Here is a 13,474-nt window from a genome sequence, read left to right on the forward strand (position 1 = left end):
TGATACTGGAATATTTCTCTCTTTGCCAGCTGGCAGGATGCTAAGCTTTGTCAATAAAGGGTGCTGGAGTGACACTGGGGGAGGTACAGTTTTCTCTGTTCAGTGTGTTTTTACTTCTTGCTCCCGTGGCTCTGGGTTGGCCTGTGGGATGCCTGGTGGAGTTCACCTCGTCTGTTCCCCACCCCCCCACAAATAAATTTTAGCAGCACCCTCTACAGGTGTCTTCTGACAAGTTCAGTGGGTGCTCCAGTGGCAAGTCCAACCTGGGTGCCAAATCCATGGGCAGCTTCCTGAAGCCCAAGCTGGTTTCCCTAAATTCAGTGGCCCCTACTGTAGCTAGCTTCCCAGTGAGTCCAACAGGCAACCCCCTCTAGCTTCCCAGAAAATTCAATAGCAGCCCCCACAGGCTACCTCCCCATGAATTTTGTCATCATCCCACTCCAAGATTCCCTTCACACAAGCTTCAGCCCACTGACTACATACTAGCTCTGGTTTGGGTCAACCCAGCGAACTTCTTTGTCATCTCATGCTCTGGAGACATGCTCTTTCCAAACAGGTTTGAATCCCAGCCTTGGGGAGAGCCCCTCACTTTCCAAGTCAGTTCCTTCCCTGGGTACTATCCCTCGGTTCTAGGGAATTCTTTGGAGTTCTCTTCTATTTCCTCTTAAAAATTAATTCCCAGTAATTACTTAATACTTACTTGTATTAAACGTTCCCTGTTCAAGCTACTGGGTAACCTGTTTTCTGTTACTGTCTGACTCTGATTAACACCAAGGGCTATTCCAACCCAAGATTTTCTGATTCAAATTTCAATGCTTTAAAACTCAGTTTGGATATAGCAAAGTAAGTGTTCAATCAAGGTTTGTTGTTGAGTTGAATTATTACCTATTTGGGGGAAATACCAGGTTCCACAACAGAGACCTTTGAAATGTAAAGACATAAGTAGTTTTTTGTGTTGCTAAAGGTTTGCAAGAGCATTACATAAATGAAGCTGATGCCAAGATCAGGATTAGAGAGTGGTCTACTCGTAAGGACAGAATAGACAAACACTGAACATGGTTAATGATTAAAATTTGGGCCTCTTCACAGCTTAGCCAAAATCAGTTTTACAGTGTGCCTTTTGACTTTTCTTTTTTTTTATTGAACTCTAATTTCTAACCTGACACTAAAGGTCAAATACAAATACAAGCACATTCCAATTCTATATCAAAATCCAAATGTAAATGAACTTTGACCTAGTTGCCGCCTCGGAATACCTACTTCTGCCCACGTCCAGTAACAGTGAGATAGGGTCAAGGGCTAAAGGACCGTTTAGAATCGCCTATTTCCATTCCGTAGTCCCTTATACTGATATGGAGAAAGTATGATTAGACTACTAAACAAAGGTAGTGCAGGATTAAGGACTGTTTGGAGTCTCCGCTACTCAGGACTTCTTTCTTTCCAATGTATAAACATGATCAAACTTCTCCCCCACGTAAATAACAAAAGGTTCCCTGCATACCGTCATAGCTACCATCCCCCCTTAGGACCTTTCTTTGCCTTCACGGCCAAGCTCCTCACAAGGATCGTGCACACTTGCCTTCCCCGTCCTTTTCTCTAATATCTTCTGTATCACACTGTCACCAGAGTCTCTCTATCCCCAGGAAAACTCCATCAAAACTGCTCTAGGAAAGGTCACAAGTGACATCCTTTTTGCCCAATTCTGTCTTCATCTTACCGGGTTTCTCCACCCATACTGGACAGTTTTTCATGACTCCTCTTTATGAACTGCTACCTGCTAAGCACCCTGGTTTTAACTTGCGTCTCCTCTTACCTCTGATCATTTCTTCTCACCTCCTTTGTAGACACTGTTTCCTCAGCCGAAAACTTGATATGGGGTATAACTCTGAAATTCTGTCTATGATTCTTTTTCTTTTGGCTTATTTGGGATGATCTCACGAACTCTGCAGTTTTAATTAGCACGTAGCCTGACAAATTCCCCATCTGTGTAACCAGTCCGAATCACTCTCTTTAACTTTAGGGCTGTGTAACTCTCTCTTACTGGATTAGGGAACATCCCCACCTGGGAACTCCATACGTACTGTAGCAGATCCTGTTGCTGCCCAGCCACATAACCCCTTGACCTCAGAACCTCTAAGTTCACTTGAAGCTTTGGTGGCCAGTACGTGCACGCACTGCTAGATTCCCACCTTAAGCTCCCACATTTCTCAATTTTACTGCTCTAGGCAGCCCAGAAGTACTGGGATTTTATGCACCCAAGGGCAATCCTCAAACACAAAGGGAGGAAAATTGGTGGACAAATGTTCCAGCTTCCATGAGCCCAGCGGGACAATTCTAAGTGAGCTCTATGACACTGGTGTTCTACCTGGTTTCTTTAAAGCTCCCAGTGGGACTGAGCTCAGTAACTCCCAATGGAAACTCACTCATAAAAGCATCCTTTATCAGCCTTCCAACCTTTCATTCTCCATTCTCCCCATGCCCTCACTTGTCCTTCTTGGTATCATCTCCAAAATAAACTACCAGCACCTAAGGTCCTCGCTCGGGTTGCTTTTGATTAATATCAAACTTAAGCAGACATGTCTGGCTCAATGGGGGTAAAAAAATGACATGTGATCTTTCACCTCCAAACTTGTTTTTTCTTACTCTCTCAAAGTTGTTTCTGAAAAATATCTGATACTCAATCACCTGAGTCAGAAACCCAGATACTCTTCTGAGTTTTGCATTTGCTCTGTATCTATCACCAATGGCCTTGCCTTCAACTGAGCGAAAAGTATCGCTTCTTACTTGGTCTCACTGCCTGCAGTCTCCCTGTCTCTTAGACCCCCCCACCCCACTCTCCAGTCTCCACAGAGGTAACGTAATCTGATGGTGGCACCTCTCTTCTCCTTCCCCCTTATAAGTTAAACCCTTCAGTGGTTCCCTAAGTGCATGGCTACAGAGCAGGCTTTTTGTGAAGCATAGATCTCCCTTAGCAACCTCACTCATGCTTATTTGTTCAGGCTCACCTTCAGCCAGACCCCCATTTGCATTCTGTGTTCTAGCAAAACCAAATACTTCCAATTTTCTGTAAGTGCTGGTGGCTACCTGCCTGGAATCACCCTGTTGCTCTTGCCCATTTGGCTGTCTCCTACTCTAATTTAAAAATGTAGTTTACAACAAATCTCTAGGAAAGCTACGTCAAATACCTTCCACTGCTGACCCACACAAGTCTGTGCCCTTTTCTATGCTCTCTAATCCTTTGTCGTAACTTTTAACCCAACGTTTTGCATCTTATAAGGATATTATTTGTTTTTATGTCCTGGAACACACTAAGAAATGAATAATTTTTTGCTTAACTAATCAGTGACTATAAGTAGTGAAGTACAGATACTTTTTCTGACTTATTAGCAAACCTTCAGTGTCTCACGTGTTATAGATGCACTTAGCAATCAGATACGAAAGTAAACCTCATTATGAATCTTTTTTCCTTCTTGACAAATAATCCATTCTTGATTTAGGAGAGTGTATGCAAAATATTGTTTGATTCAGAAAAATATGTTATTTTCTTCAATTTTGATTTGAAAAATTCACACCATATGTATTAATTTTTAAATATGAAAAGCCCTCTGTTATATATGAATACAAACTCTTATATTATTTGGGAACAATAAACAATATCCAATATCTTGGGTACTAATAAAATCACATGTATTATTAACAGATTATATATGACCATAACAAACATGTGTATACATGTTTGAAGAGAGAGAGAGAGAGAGAGAGAGGTGACAATACCTACACATATTAGTTAATCTTGCATATGGAAAAGAACTGTGGTCAGATAAGATCCGATTTTGCACACCAGATTAACTATTTACTCATTTGAAGATCTGAGTGAGTTACTGTACTTGGTCTGTCTCAGGTTTCCTATTAAAACCCATACTTTATAAAGTTTTTGTAAGATAAAATGATATGATACACATATAAATATTTCATCCATGTCTAGAACTTGAAAGTTTCTACAACCTGGAAGCTGAGCTAATATTTAAATTATTCCTCATTTTGACTGAGAGGCATAAAGGTATATGCTAGTCTTTATGCAAATTAGTTTAAAGAGATTTTGCACTCTTCTCGGCATACCTCTTCATGTAGTTGTCTCCAACGAGAATTAAATGTCTCGAGTTCCTCATTGATCAGTTCATCCATGACTCCGCCATCTGTTAGGGTCTGTGCCAATATGCGAATCTGATTTGGGTTATCCTCTGAATGTTGCATCACATTTTCGAGTGACTGAAATACATTTGCAATAATTACTATTTCACTTATTTTTCTAAAGCCATCACTAGTTTGGGTTAGTTCAATGGCTTTAGAATCATATGATTCACGGCTACCTTCTTCTCTGAGGCTCTCTACCATAAAACCTGGAAGTTAAGACACTCAATTTCCCAACTTCTCTTATAGCTAGTGATGGCCAAGTGACATGATTCTGACAATGTACATAGGTACAAATTCAAGAGCAGGGTTTCCCTTCTCACATTAAAAAAAAGTCACAGTACTTCAGAAGAAATCCCTCTGGCCTTCACACTGTTTCACACACACACGGCTTAGAGGTAAAGTAGCCATCTTTGGACTGGGAGACAATAAAAACAAGGATGAGGTCCTTCAATCTGTTCATTTAGCAGGATAAGTGCATGATCACATCCTTTGTTCTGGCCATGATCCTTTTACTCATGCGGTATAACTTTGCAAGTTTGTTCCATCTTTTTTGGAAGATGCTTCACACTGTTAGTTCACAACGAATGTTTGGTCACTGAACATCTCCGAATAGGACAGGGACATAATTATAGTCTATTTGAGGCCTCTCTCATTGTTCTTTGATACCTCGCCAAGTTTTACAATTCTCTTGCAAAAGTAAGGAAGTTGGATATAATCATGCCCAGGTTTCTGCTGCAATGTCCTAGGATTCCAGTTCTATTCAGTCAAAAACATTTCACATTTTCTTCACATTTTGATTAATTTATGTACCCTATTTCAGCAGATTTACAAAGGGGCTGCACTACAAGTGGCTCTACACACAATACATAGGCTAAAACTACATATTCATTACATATAAAGGATTAGCCAAAAGTACAATAAAATGCATAGGACATAAATGATTGTCAGAAATTCACATAAATCAAAGCTTATACATGCAAACTCCTTTAAATTTTACTTTTTAAAGATCTCCAAAGTAAACCTTGAAAATGTACTAAAATTCTCTATGTACTAAAATGTATGAACATTTTAAAGATACATTTCCAATATCAAAGCATGCCTATTTAATACCTTGAAACATTCTATAAGGTATAAATGTATGATTTTAAATAGTTAAAAAATATGTTCCAACTCAGTGAAGGTAGCTTTTAAACTGGAAATAATGTTTTACATTATCATCCTGTTTATCTCTACTCCAATGGAGCAAAACTGCATTCAAACTGTCTTCACAAGGTCTGTAGTAGATTTAAGCAGGTAAAGAAAAATGTCAACATAGAACATAGTGATATAGCAAAAGGCATATGTCCTCTCTAAGAGGTTATTTAAATTCTCTTTAAAACCTTAACACTGGAAGGTTCAGAGAGGAATCAAAGGTTTCATCCCAAGTGCTGGTGCTGGGGAAGGCATAGCAACTATACTCTCTGCCTGGTTTTCTTTGAATTTATTTTCTATTTGATTCTTGCCATCTTTCAATAATGCATATTAATTATCACAATTATATTAATTCACAACTTACATCTAGCACCTCAGAGATTTCCTCAGCTCCACCAGGAACATTTTCAGTGGCCTTAAGTTTAAATTCTACTTCATTTAGCCACTTGTTTGCCTTCTCCAAGTAGGACAATAACTCATGCCAACATGCCCAAACTTCCTGTGAAAGAAATGTATATCACAGATGAAATATTTTGATAGAACAGTGAGTGTGCAATTTTGCCGTTTCCATTTTTAAAGCTTCTAAAAATAAAACATATTTTATATTTTTCACCTTTTCTTTGTAGATCATTGAAAATGCAACTAGTCATTTTGAGCATCTAATATGTCTATAATTACAAATCATTGAGGAAACATTTTATTACACGAATAAATTCAAGACTCAGTGATTTACTTTTTTAAATAAAAAATAATTCATCAACATTACAGTCTGGGAAATAGAAAAAATAAAAACATATATAAAACTGCACGTATAAACCTAGCATCCTAACACATCAAGTATTACCACTTTCTGTGACCTCCTCTAAATTTTATCATATATAAATAACGAGTTAAAAGTAAAGTATGGATTTAACTACAGCTCTCTTTTTAATAAACATTATATCCTATATTTTTTTTCTATATTATTAGGAAGATATATTTTTTCATAAAAATCTAAGGTTTCATTTAAGTAGCTATAGTTTGGTTTCCTTAGTTTTGTTTGCTATTGTATCTTTCTGGTGACCATCATCATGAGTATGGATTTTTCCATATTTTAAATTATTTCCTTGTGGTATATTATTAGAAATATGAATACGAACTATTTTGAGGATATGATTATTTTTCAATGGCTTTTGATATACACTGAAAAAACTAATTAATATTCAAAAGTACTCATATATGAAAAAGCAAAATTTTAAGACTGCTACCAGAAGAATATAGAAGAGACTTTTTTTGACCTTGGGATGGGGAAGAATATCTAAAATAAGACATTTTGTAAAAACTGACCATAAGAAAGATATAAATACATTTAATTACATTAGAATTAAAACCTACTTATCAAAGAACACAAGAAAGAAATTGAAAAACAGCCTCAAACTTGAAGAAAACAACTGCAAAACTGGAAATAGATGAATATGAAAGGAACACTGAATCAGTTAAAAGATGAACAAATAACCTAAAAGAAGAATGAAACAAAATCCTGAACCAGTATTTGAAAGAAAAAGATACATGTGATAAACATTCACAAATATGTTCAGACTCATTAGTAACCAGGAGAACGTATGTCAGGATTACAGTGAGATATTTAACATGTTGACTGACACAAATGAGAAGTTTGACAATTCCAAGTGTGAGAGAAGATACACATTAACACAAATTTGTATTTATTGCTGGTGGGTGTGTATACTAGAATGATCATTTTGGAAAACAACGTCATTCCCAGTAAGGTGAATATTCACATACCTAACAACCCAGCAACTCCACTTTTCCATACACATCCTCAGAGAAACTGGTTTGGATGGACAACAAAGAGAGTTACAAGAATGTTCATTTCAGTACTTTTTGTAATAACCAAAATAAAAAAAAGAAGGAAAAGAACCTTGATGTCCAGTGGCAAGAAAATGTACAAATACACTGTATCATATTTACGCAGAGAATACAGAAGCAAAAATGAAAACTTCACCAAAGAGAACCATATGGATGAGGCCCAGACACAAAAATGTTGAACAAAAAGAGCTAGCCCCAGAAAACGATATATTATAGGTTACCACTTTCTACAACCCTCAAAACAAGCAAAGTTGAGCAGTATATTGTTTAGGCATCCACATATGTATGATACATTTTTTTTAAGCAGAGAAATAATAAAGACAATTTTCTGGATTAGGGTTATGTCTGCTGGGAAAAAGTAGGAAGATACATTAGAGGATAAGAATATTAAAAGAGTCATTTTCCATTAGCTTGGAGATTGGTAGTATTGGGCAAATTTATAGATATAGCAGTGCAATCACTACCACCTGCAACCCCTCCCCCACAACCAAAAATGAAGCATAGGAAGTAAGTTTTATTTTAGGAGAAACTAAAAATTCTATCAGATTCCCCATATTTTCACCTTTGCTCATAGCCCTTGCAAATGATGGAGAACATTCTCTCTCTAACTGATGAAAAGTATCAGTCTAACCTGCCTTGCCAGCCTACCAATTCTTGCTTAGTGTTTTATGTACAGTTTATTACAGAAAGTGAAATTAAGTATTTTGCTTTAAAAAGTGATAGAAATCTTAAATCTGGGTCATGTCCAGCTCATGCTGGACTACAGGCTGTCTTCCTTCTGGGCAAAGATCCCAGTGGGAAAATACAAATATCCCATCTAATACCCGACGGTACGTTAGAGCTTTGAAGATAAGGAGATGCGATTGGTAACGTGTCTTATTAACTTTGGTGCAGATTGAGATAACGAACTACCTTGCTGATTTAACCATCAGGATGGATGGCCTCTTGTGTCCTCAATGCATCTGAAGGACACAGCTGGAGAGGCTGAATGTACTGGCTTTACAGGTCACCTTTGCAAAATAAAATATAGTCTTGCAGCCTGAATTGGAGCTAAAAGCCACTTAGAATAACTGTTAAGTTTAACAATTTGGAACTTAAAATTACCTTGAAATCACCAAATTCAAAGCGGCTTTGAAGAAAGTACAAATGAAAAAGGAAACTTCCACTCAAAATGGAGCTGATGTGGTAATCCCTCCCCCCAACCTGCTCCAGTCATATTAAAATGCTAGATAAAATATTTAAAAGAAACCTCTTAAATTCACAGCTGATTTATGAAACAAGTATGAAAAATCCTCAGGTGGCAGAAATAAAAGGGGAAGTTAAGTGCACCAAAGGTTGGGAAACCAAGCTTAACAAAATACTGGCATATCAGAACATAAAAGCTGGGGTATTCAAAACTAATTTGGGATGGGAAAAGAGGCATTGGTCTCATGCATTCCAGGGAGATGGAAAAGCATAAAGCTGGGTGTCACCTATCCTGGAAACAAGAACTATAAAATCCCCATCCACTGGAGTATAAGGAATTAGCAAGAAAGCTGAGGATCCTTTGGATTTTGGTTGGAAAATAAGGATCCACCCGTAAGGAAGTGAAACTTAAGTTTATATCACACACGAGGATAGAACATAACATCTCTCAGACTCTGGTAGGGACAAATAGAAAAGACTCATAAGGACCCTCCAATAGCCTAGCACAGAAGGGATTTCCAGTAAAGTATAATTCCTACTACAGATGAGCTCACAAAGAAAAAAATTACAAGCCGTGTGACAAAATTCACTACCATTAGAGGGAGTCAACAGTTGTAACAAATGGTAGAATCCATACATTGTGATCAGGGATAACAGAACAATTTTTTAAAAAATTTATAATAAATAAGTTGAGCCTGGTGATAAAAGTCGCCAGTAGGATCTACTTTTCTTCAGACTAACAACCAGAATTCATACTTAAGAAATAAAAGGGCTAAGTTCCCTACATTCCATGTTGGTAAAACTTCTGCTAGATGTTTCTACAAGCCCTCATCTATAGAGAGCCGGCTAATGGGGAGGGCACTGGGGGAACATGAAGAGAGGAGAATTTGAAAAGTTAGGCAATCCTTTTTTCTTACCTTTTTATGTTTAGGGGAAACTCATCTGGTCCCTTGGTCCCTTTTCTTTACAGGATCTAAAAGAGCAATGCTCTTCAAGTGGGTGGGTATATTCAGAAAGGAATGGTTGACATGCATTCCCTACTGAGATGCTGGTATGGCCAAAGAGGAATCAAGGACAACTATTTCACATTTCTCATTCCTAAGAGTTACGTAATATGGGATTTGCCAGTGCCCACAGGCTGATTTGAGATATAGTGGGTAAGACAAAAAGGTTTAATTTTCAACGTGGTATAAGGCTACTGGCAAGAGTCAGCCTGAAATTCTTGTTGAATACTCCAAGGTTATCATGTATGCTTAGGAAATCTTTTCTAGGGTTCAAAGTCCATGTGAACAAGGCCAACTGGGCTCTCCATCAGACCACAACAAACCTATAGAGAACAAGCCAGACCAGTAGTGATAACCTATAGAGTCTGGTGATAACAGACTCATCACCACAGATGTGTGTGGGTGTTAACAAAAAAGTTAACAGCAACTGCAGCCAGCCAAAGAAAGAACATCAGATGAAGAGGATTTTTCCTTCCTTATCCTCCCATATACTAAAATTAGAAGATTACTATCCAGAAATTGAGAGAAGAGGACTGTAAGATCTTTTTTTCTCACTCCCACATCTGTATAAATTACTGACCCCACAAGATTAAGTTGGTGGAAGATTTTAATAAAGTATGAGATCAAAATTTATATGAGACTTTTAGGGCTTCCCTGGTGGCACAGTGGTTAAGAATCCGCCTGCCAATGCAGGAGACACGGGTTTGAGCCCTGGTCCAGGAAGATCCCACATGCCGCAGAGCAATGAAGCCCGTGCACCACAACTACTGAGCCTGCACTCTAGAGCCTGCGAGCCACAACTACTGAGCCTGCATGCCTAGAGCCCGTGCTCCGCAACAAGAGAAGCCACCGCAATGAGAAGCCCATGCACTGCAACGAAGAGTAGCCCCCGCTCGCTGCAACTAAAGAAAGCCCGAGCGCAGCAACGAAGCCCAAACGCAGCCAAAAAGAGAAAAACAATACCATATGCAGCCAAAAATAAAATTAAAAAAATAAAAACAAAAAATTTATATGAGACTTTTAATAACTAAAAGTAAATGAAAACTTACAGGATCACACTGAAATACTGATTAAAAAGCCAACTATAGGCAGAAAATGGAGTTTAACCTGGTTGGTTTTAGTTACTGGAAAACCAAAACTGTTTCATGCTTATTACTCGTTAAGTTGAGATTTCTCAACCAACTATATTACATAAGTTTAAATTGTTTAAAGGAAAAAACAGAATTACACAAAAGCAGAAGATTATGCAAAAGAGACAGACTGGCAAAACAACTAAGTAAAACATTGAGAAATGGAAAATACAGTCTTTGAAAAAATACAAACACACACACATATAGATAGATGTGAATGCAGAGACGAATGTATTTATATATCAAAGCATAAATTATGCACTAGGCAGGTGAAGAGAAAATTTGAGAACTGGAAGACGGATTTTAGAAAATTACCCAGAATCCAAAAGATAGAGATAGAAATATAGAAAATATTAAAAAGAAGCCAAGAATCTGAATACAGGATGGGGAGATTCTTCATAGATCCAATAAAGGTTCCCCTAGGAAGGAATGGAGAGATTAGGAGAAAGAAAACCTCCAAAAAAGTTTTTTGGAGACCACCAAAGAAAGAAAGAATCTTTCTTTTCTTATTAATACACCAGGTGACAAAGTATAAATGAAAGCAAATTACACATAGATAAATAGACTGAAACTGCAAAGCATCAAAGACAAAGAGAAAATGGAAATGTACCTGAGAAAATTATAAAGAAACGATAATTTGGCAGCAGACTTCTTGACAGCAAGACATTTCAGAAGAAAACAGAATAACATTTTTCAGTGTTGTAAAAAAATACCTCCCCTGGCATAACTATATGCTCAGCTAGGCCATTCCTCAACACTGAGAGCAAAAAAAAAAAAAAGGCCTTTTCAGTCATACAAAGTCTGAGAGCACTTGCTATTCACACTCAATGAAAGAGCAGAAGCTAAAGAAGGCTACGGAAAAGCAAAAATCATCACAGAAATTGGTAAAATAGTGATGGCAAATCTAAATAAATGTTAATAATAATAATTTCAACAACACAGTGGCAACAGCACTGACTAATTTAGGGGGATAAGAAATAGGGTGCAACAACAATATGGAAGATGGGAAATAAATTCAAACTTAAATGATTCTAGTGGTTCTGCTGTATCATTGTTAGGTGTGTAGAAATATTTATTGTTGGTGAACTTTGTGGATTAAGGTATGCAAGATAATATTGTAATTAGGGGTTCCATTAAAATAAATAGCATATGTATTCCAAACCAGTGGAGAAGGAATAAAGAGAGACTAAATAACTTGATAACTTTAACACAAAGAGGAAAGTTTAGAAGTGTCCTTACAGATGAGAAATGGAAGGATAATTCATTAAAAATCTTGAAAATTTTGTTATTAATATGAAAATTAATTAATTTTGGAAAACGTATCCCAAAATAGATTTCTGGAGGAGTAGCGTATTTCTTTTAACATCTTTATCGGAGTATAATTGCTTTACAGTGTTGTGTTAGTTTCTGCTATATAACAAAGTGAATCAGCTATATGTATACATATATCCCCATATCCCCTCCCTCTGGCATCTCCCTCCCACCCTCCCAATCCCATCCCTCTAGGTGGTCACAAAGCAAGGAGCTGATCTCCCTGTGCTAAGCGGCTGCTTCCCACTAGCTATCTATTTTACATTTGGTAGTGTATATATGTCCATGACACGCTCTCACTTCGTCCCAGCTTATCCTTCCCCCTCCCTGTGTCCTCAAGTCCATTCTCTATGTCTGTGCCTTTATTCCTATCCTGCCCCTAGGTTCTTCAGAACCATTTTTTTTTTTTTAAGATTCCATATATATGTGTTAGCGTACGGTATTTGTTTTTCTCTTTCTGACTTAGTTCACTCTGCATGACAGACTCTAGGTCCATCCACCTTACTACAAATAACTCAATTTCCTTTCTTTTATGGCTGAGTAATATTCCACTGTATATATGTGTCACATCTTCTTTATCCATTCATCTGTCAATGGACCCTTAGGTTGCTTCCACGTCCTGGCTGTTGTAAATAGAGCTGCAATGAACATTGTGGTACATGAACAAACAACCCAATCCAAAATGGGCAGAAGACCTAAATAGACATTTCTCCAGAGTAGCATATTTTTAAGTGAACAACATGAATAATAGAAAGCAAAGAATAATGATGATGTAAAGAAATTAGGAACCTAAGTAAACAATGTTTAAATGTTTTATTTGAATATGATCAGAAAGCACTTCCCTAGATATGAAATGTCCTTATCTCATATAACATGATATTGAATCAGTTGTGACTTCCTTGAAACTTTCAGTGTTGTCTCTTCCCATTCTTTGTTTTATTTTCTGTAGTACTGACATAGCACCAATTGAAGATATTTTCCTTTATATTCTCAGCAACTATAATAGTTCCTTGGATACAGAAGGCACTAGGCAAGTGTGTGAGGAGTGAATTGGATAAAAAATGAACAGGGACTGATAAATAAAGAAGGAACTGGAATTGACAGTGGAGAAACTTGGAGTTGTAATATTGGAAATCTTGGGTACAGGGTGAAGGATACAGTTTTAATATTTTTTAAAGGTCTACTCTATTGGTCTGAGTTGTATCTGCCTCTAAACATCAAACACTCAATATAAAAAGCTTCCTAAACAATCATGTTCTTCAACAATAATGGGACACCTGAATTCTTTATCAACTATATTCACAAAGATGACTCAGTTTATGCAGGAGAAGTTGGCTGAATTTAAAGCCCAATTGGTGTGCAGTATCTGGCGGCTTCAGCATTTGGTAGTAGGTAAAGTTGTGGCGTCCTTGACATGATACCTACTGCTAATAAACAGTATTTTCACATGGAGAATCACAGTTTGCTTTTTATACAATTACATGGTAATCAGTTGGGGTATCTGAATTCCTTATCAAGTATATTCAGAGTATCATAACCTAAGGAGTAAAGCATATGGGAAAGATAAGGCAGGACTTATGATAATAAATTAAT

At 37.3% G+C, this 13,474-nt stretch overlaps 1 protein-coding gene across 1 annotated transcript in view; it reads right to left on the minus strand.

The window, feature by feature from the left end:
- Nucleotides 1-13,474, minus strand: part of DMD (dystrophin) — a 1,739,631-nt gene that overhangs the window by 1,333,506 nt on the left and 392,651 nt on the right. The window contains exons 25-26 of the mRNA XM_068533304.1: nt 5,750-5,884; nt 4,120-4,269 (exon numbers count right to left, since the gene is read on the minus strand). Of these exons, the coding sequence (XP_068389405.1) occupies nt 4,120-4,269; nt 5,750-5,884 (285 nt within the window). The remainder of the gene's footprint in view (nt 1-4,119; nt 4,270-5,749; nt 5,885-13,474) is intronic.

This window comes from Eschrichtius robustus, chromosome X (genome assembly GCF_028021215.1).
Source record: "Eschrichtius robustus isolate mEscRob2 chromosome X, mEscRob2.pri, whole genome shotgun sequence".
In the NCBI taxonomy this organism is placed as follows: Eukaryota; Metazoa; Chordata; class Mammalia; order Artiodactyla; family Eschrichtiidae; genus Eschrichtius; species Eschrichtius robustus.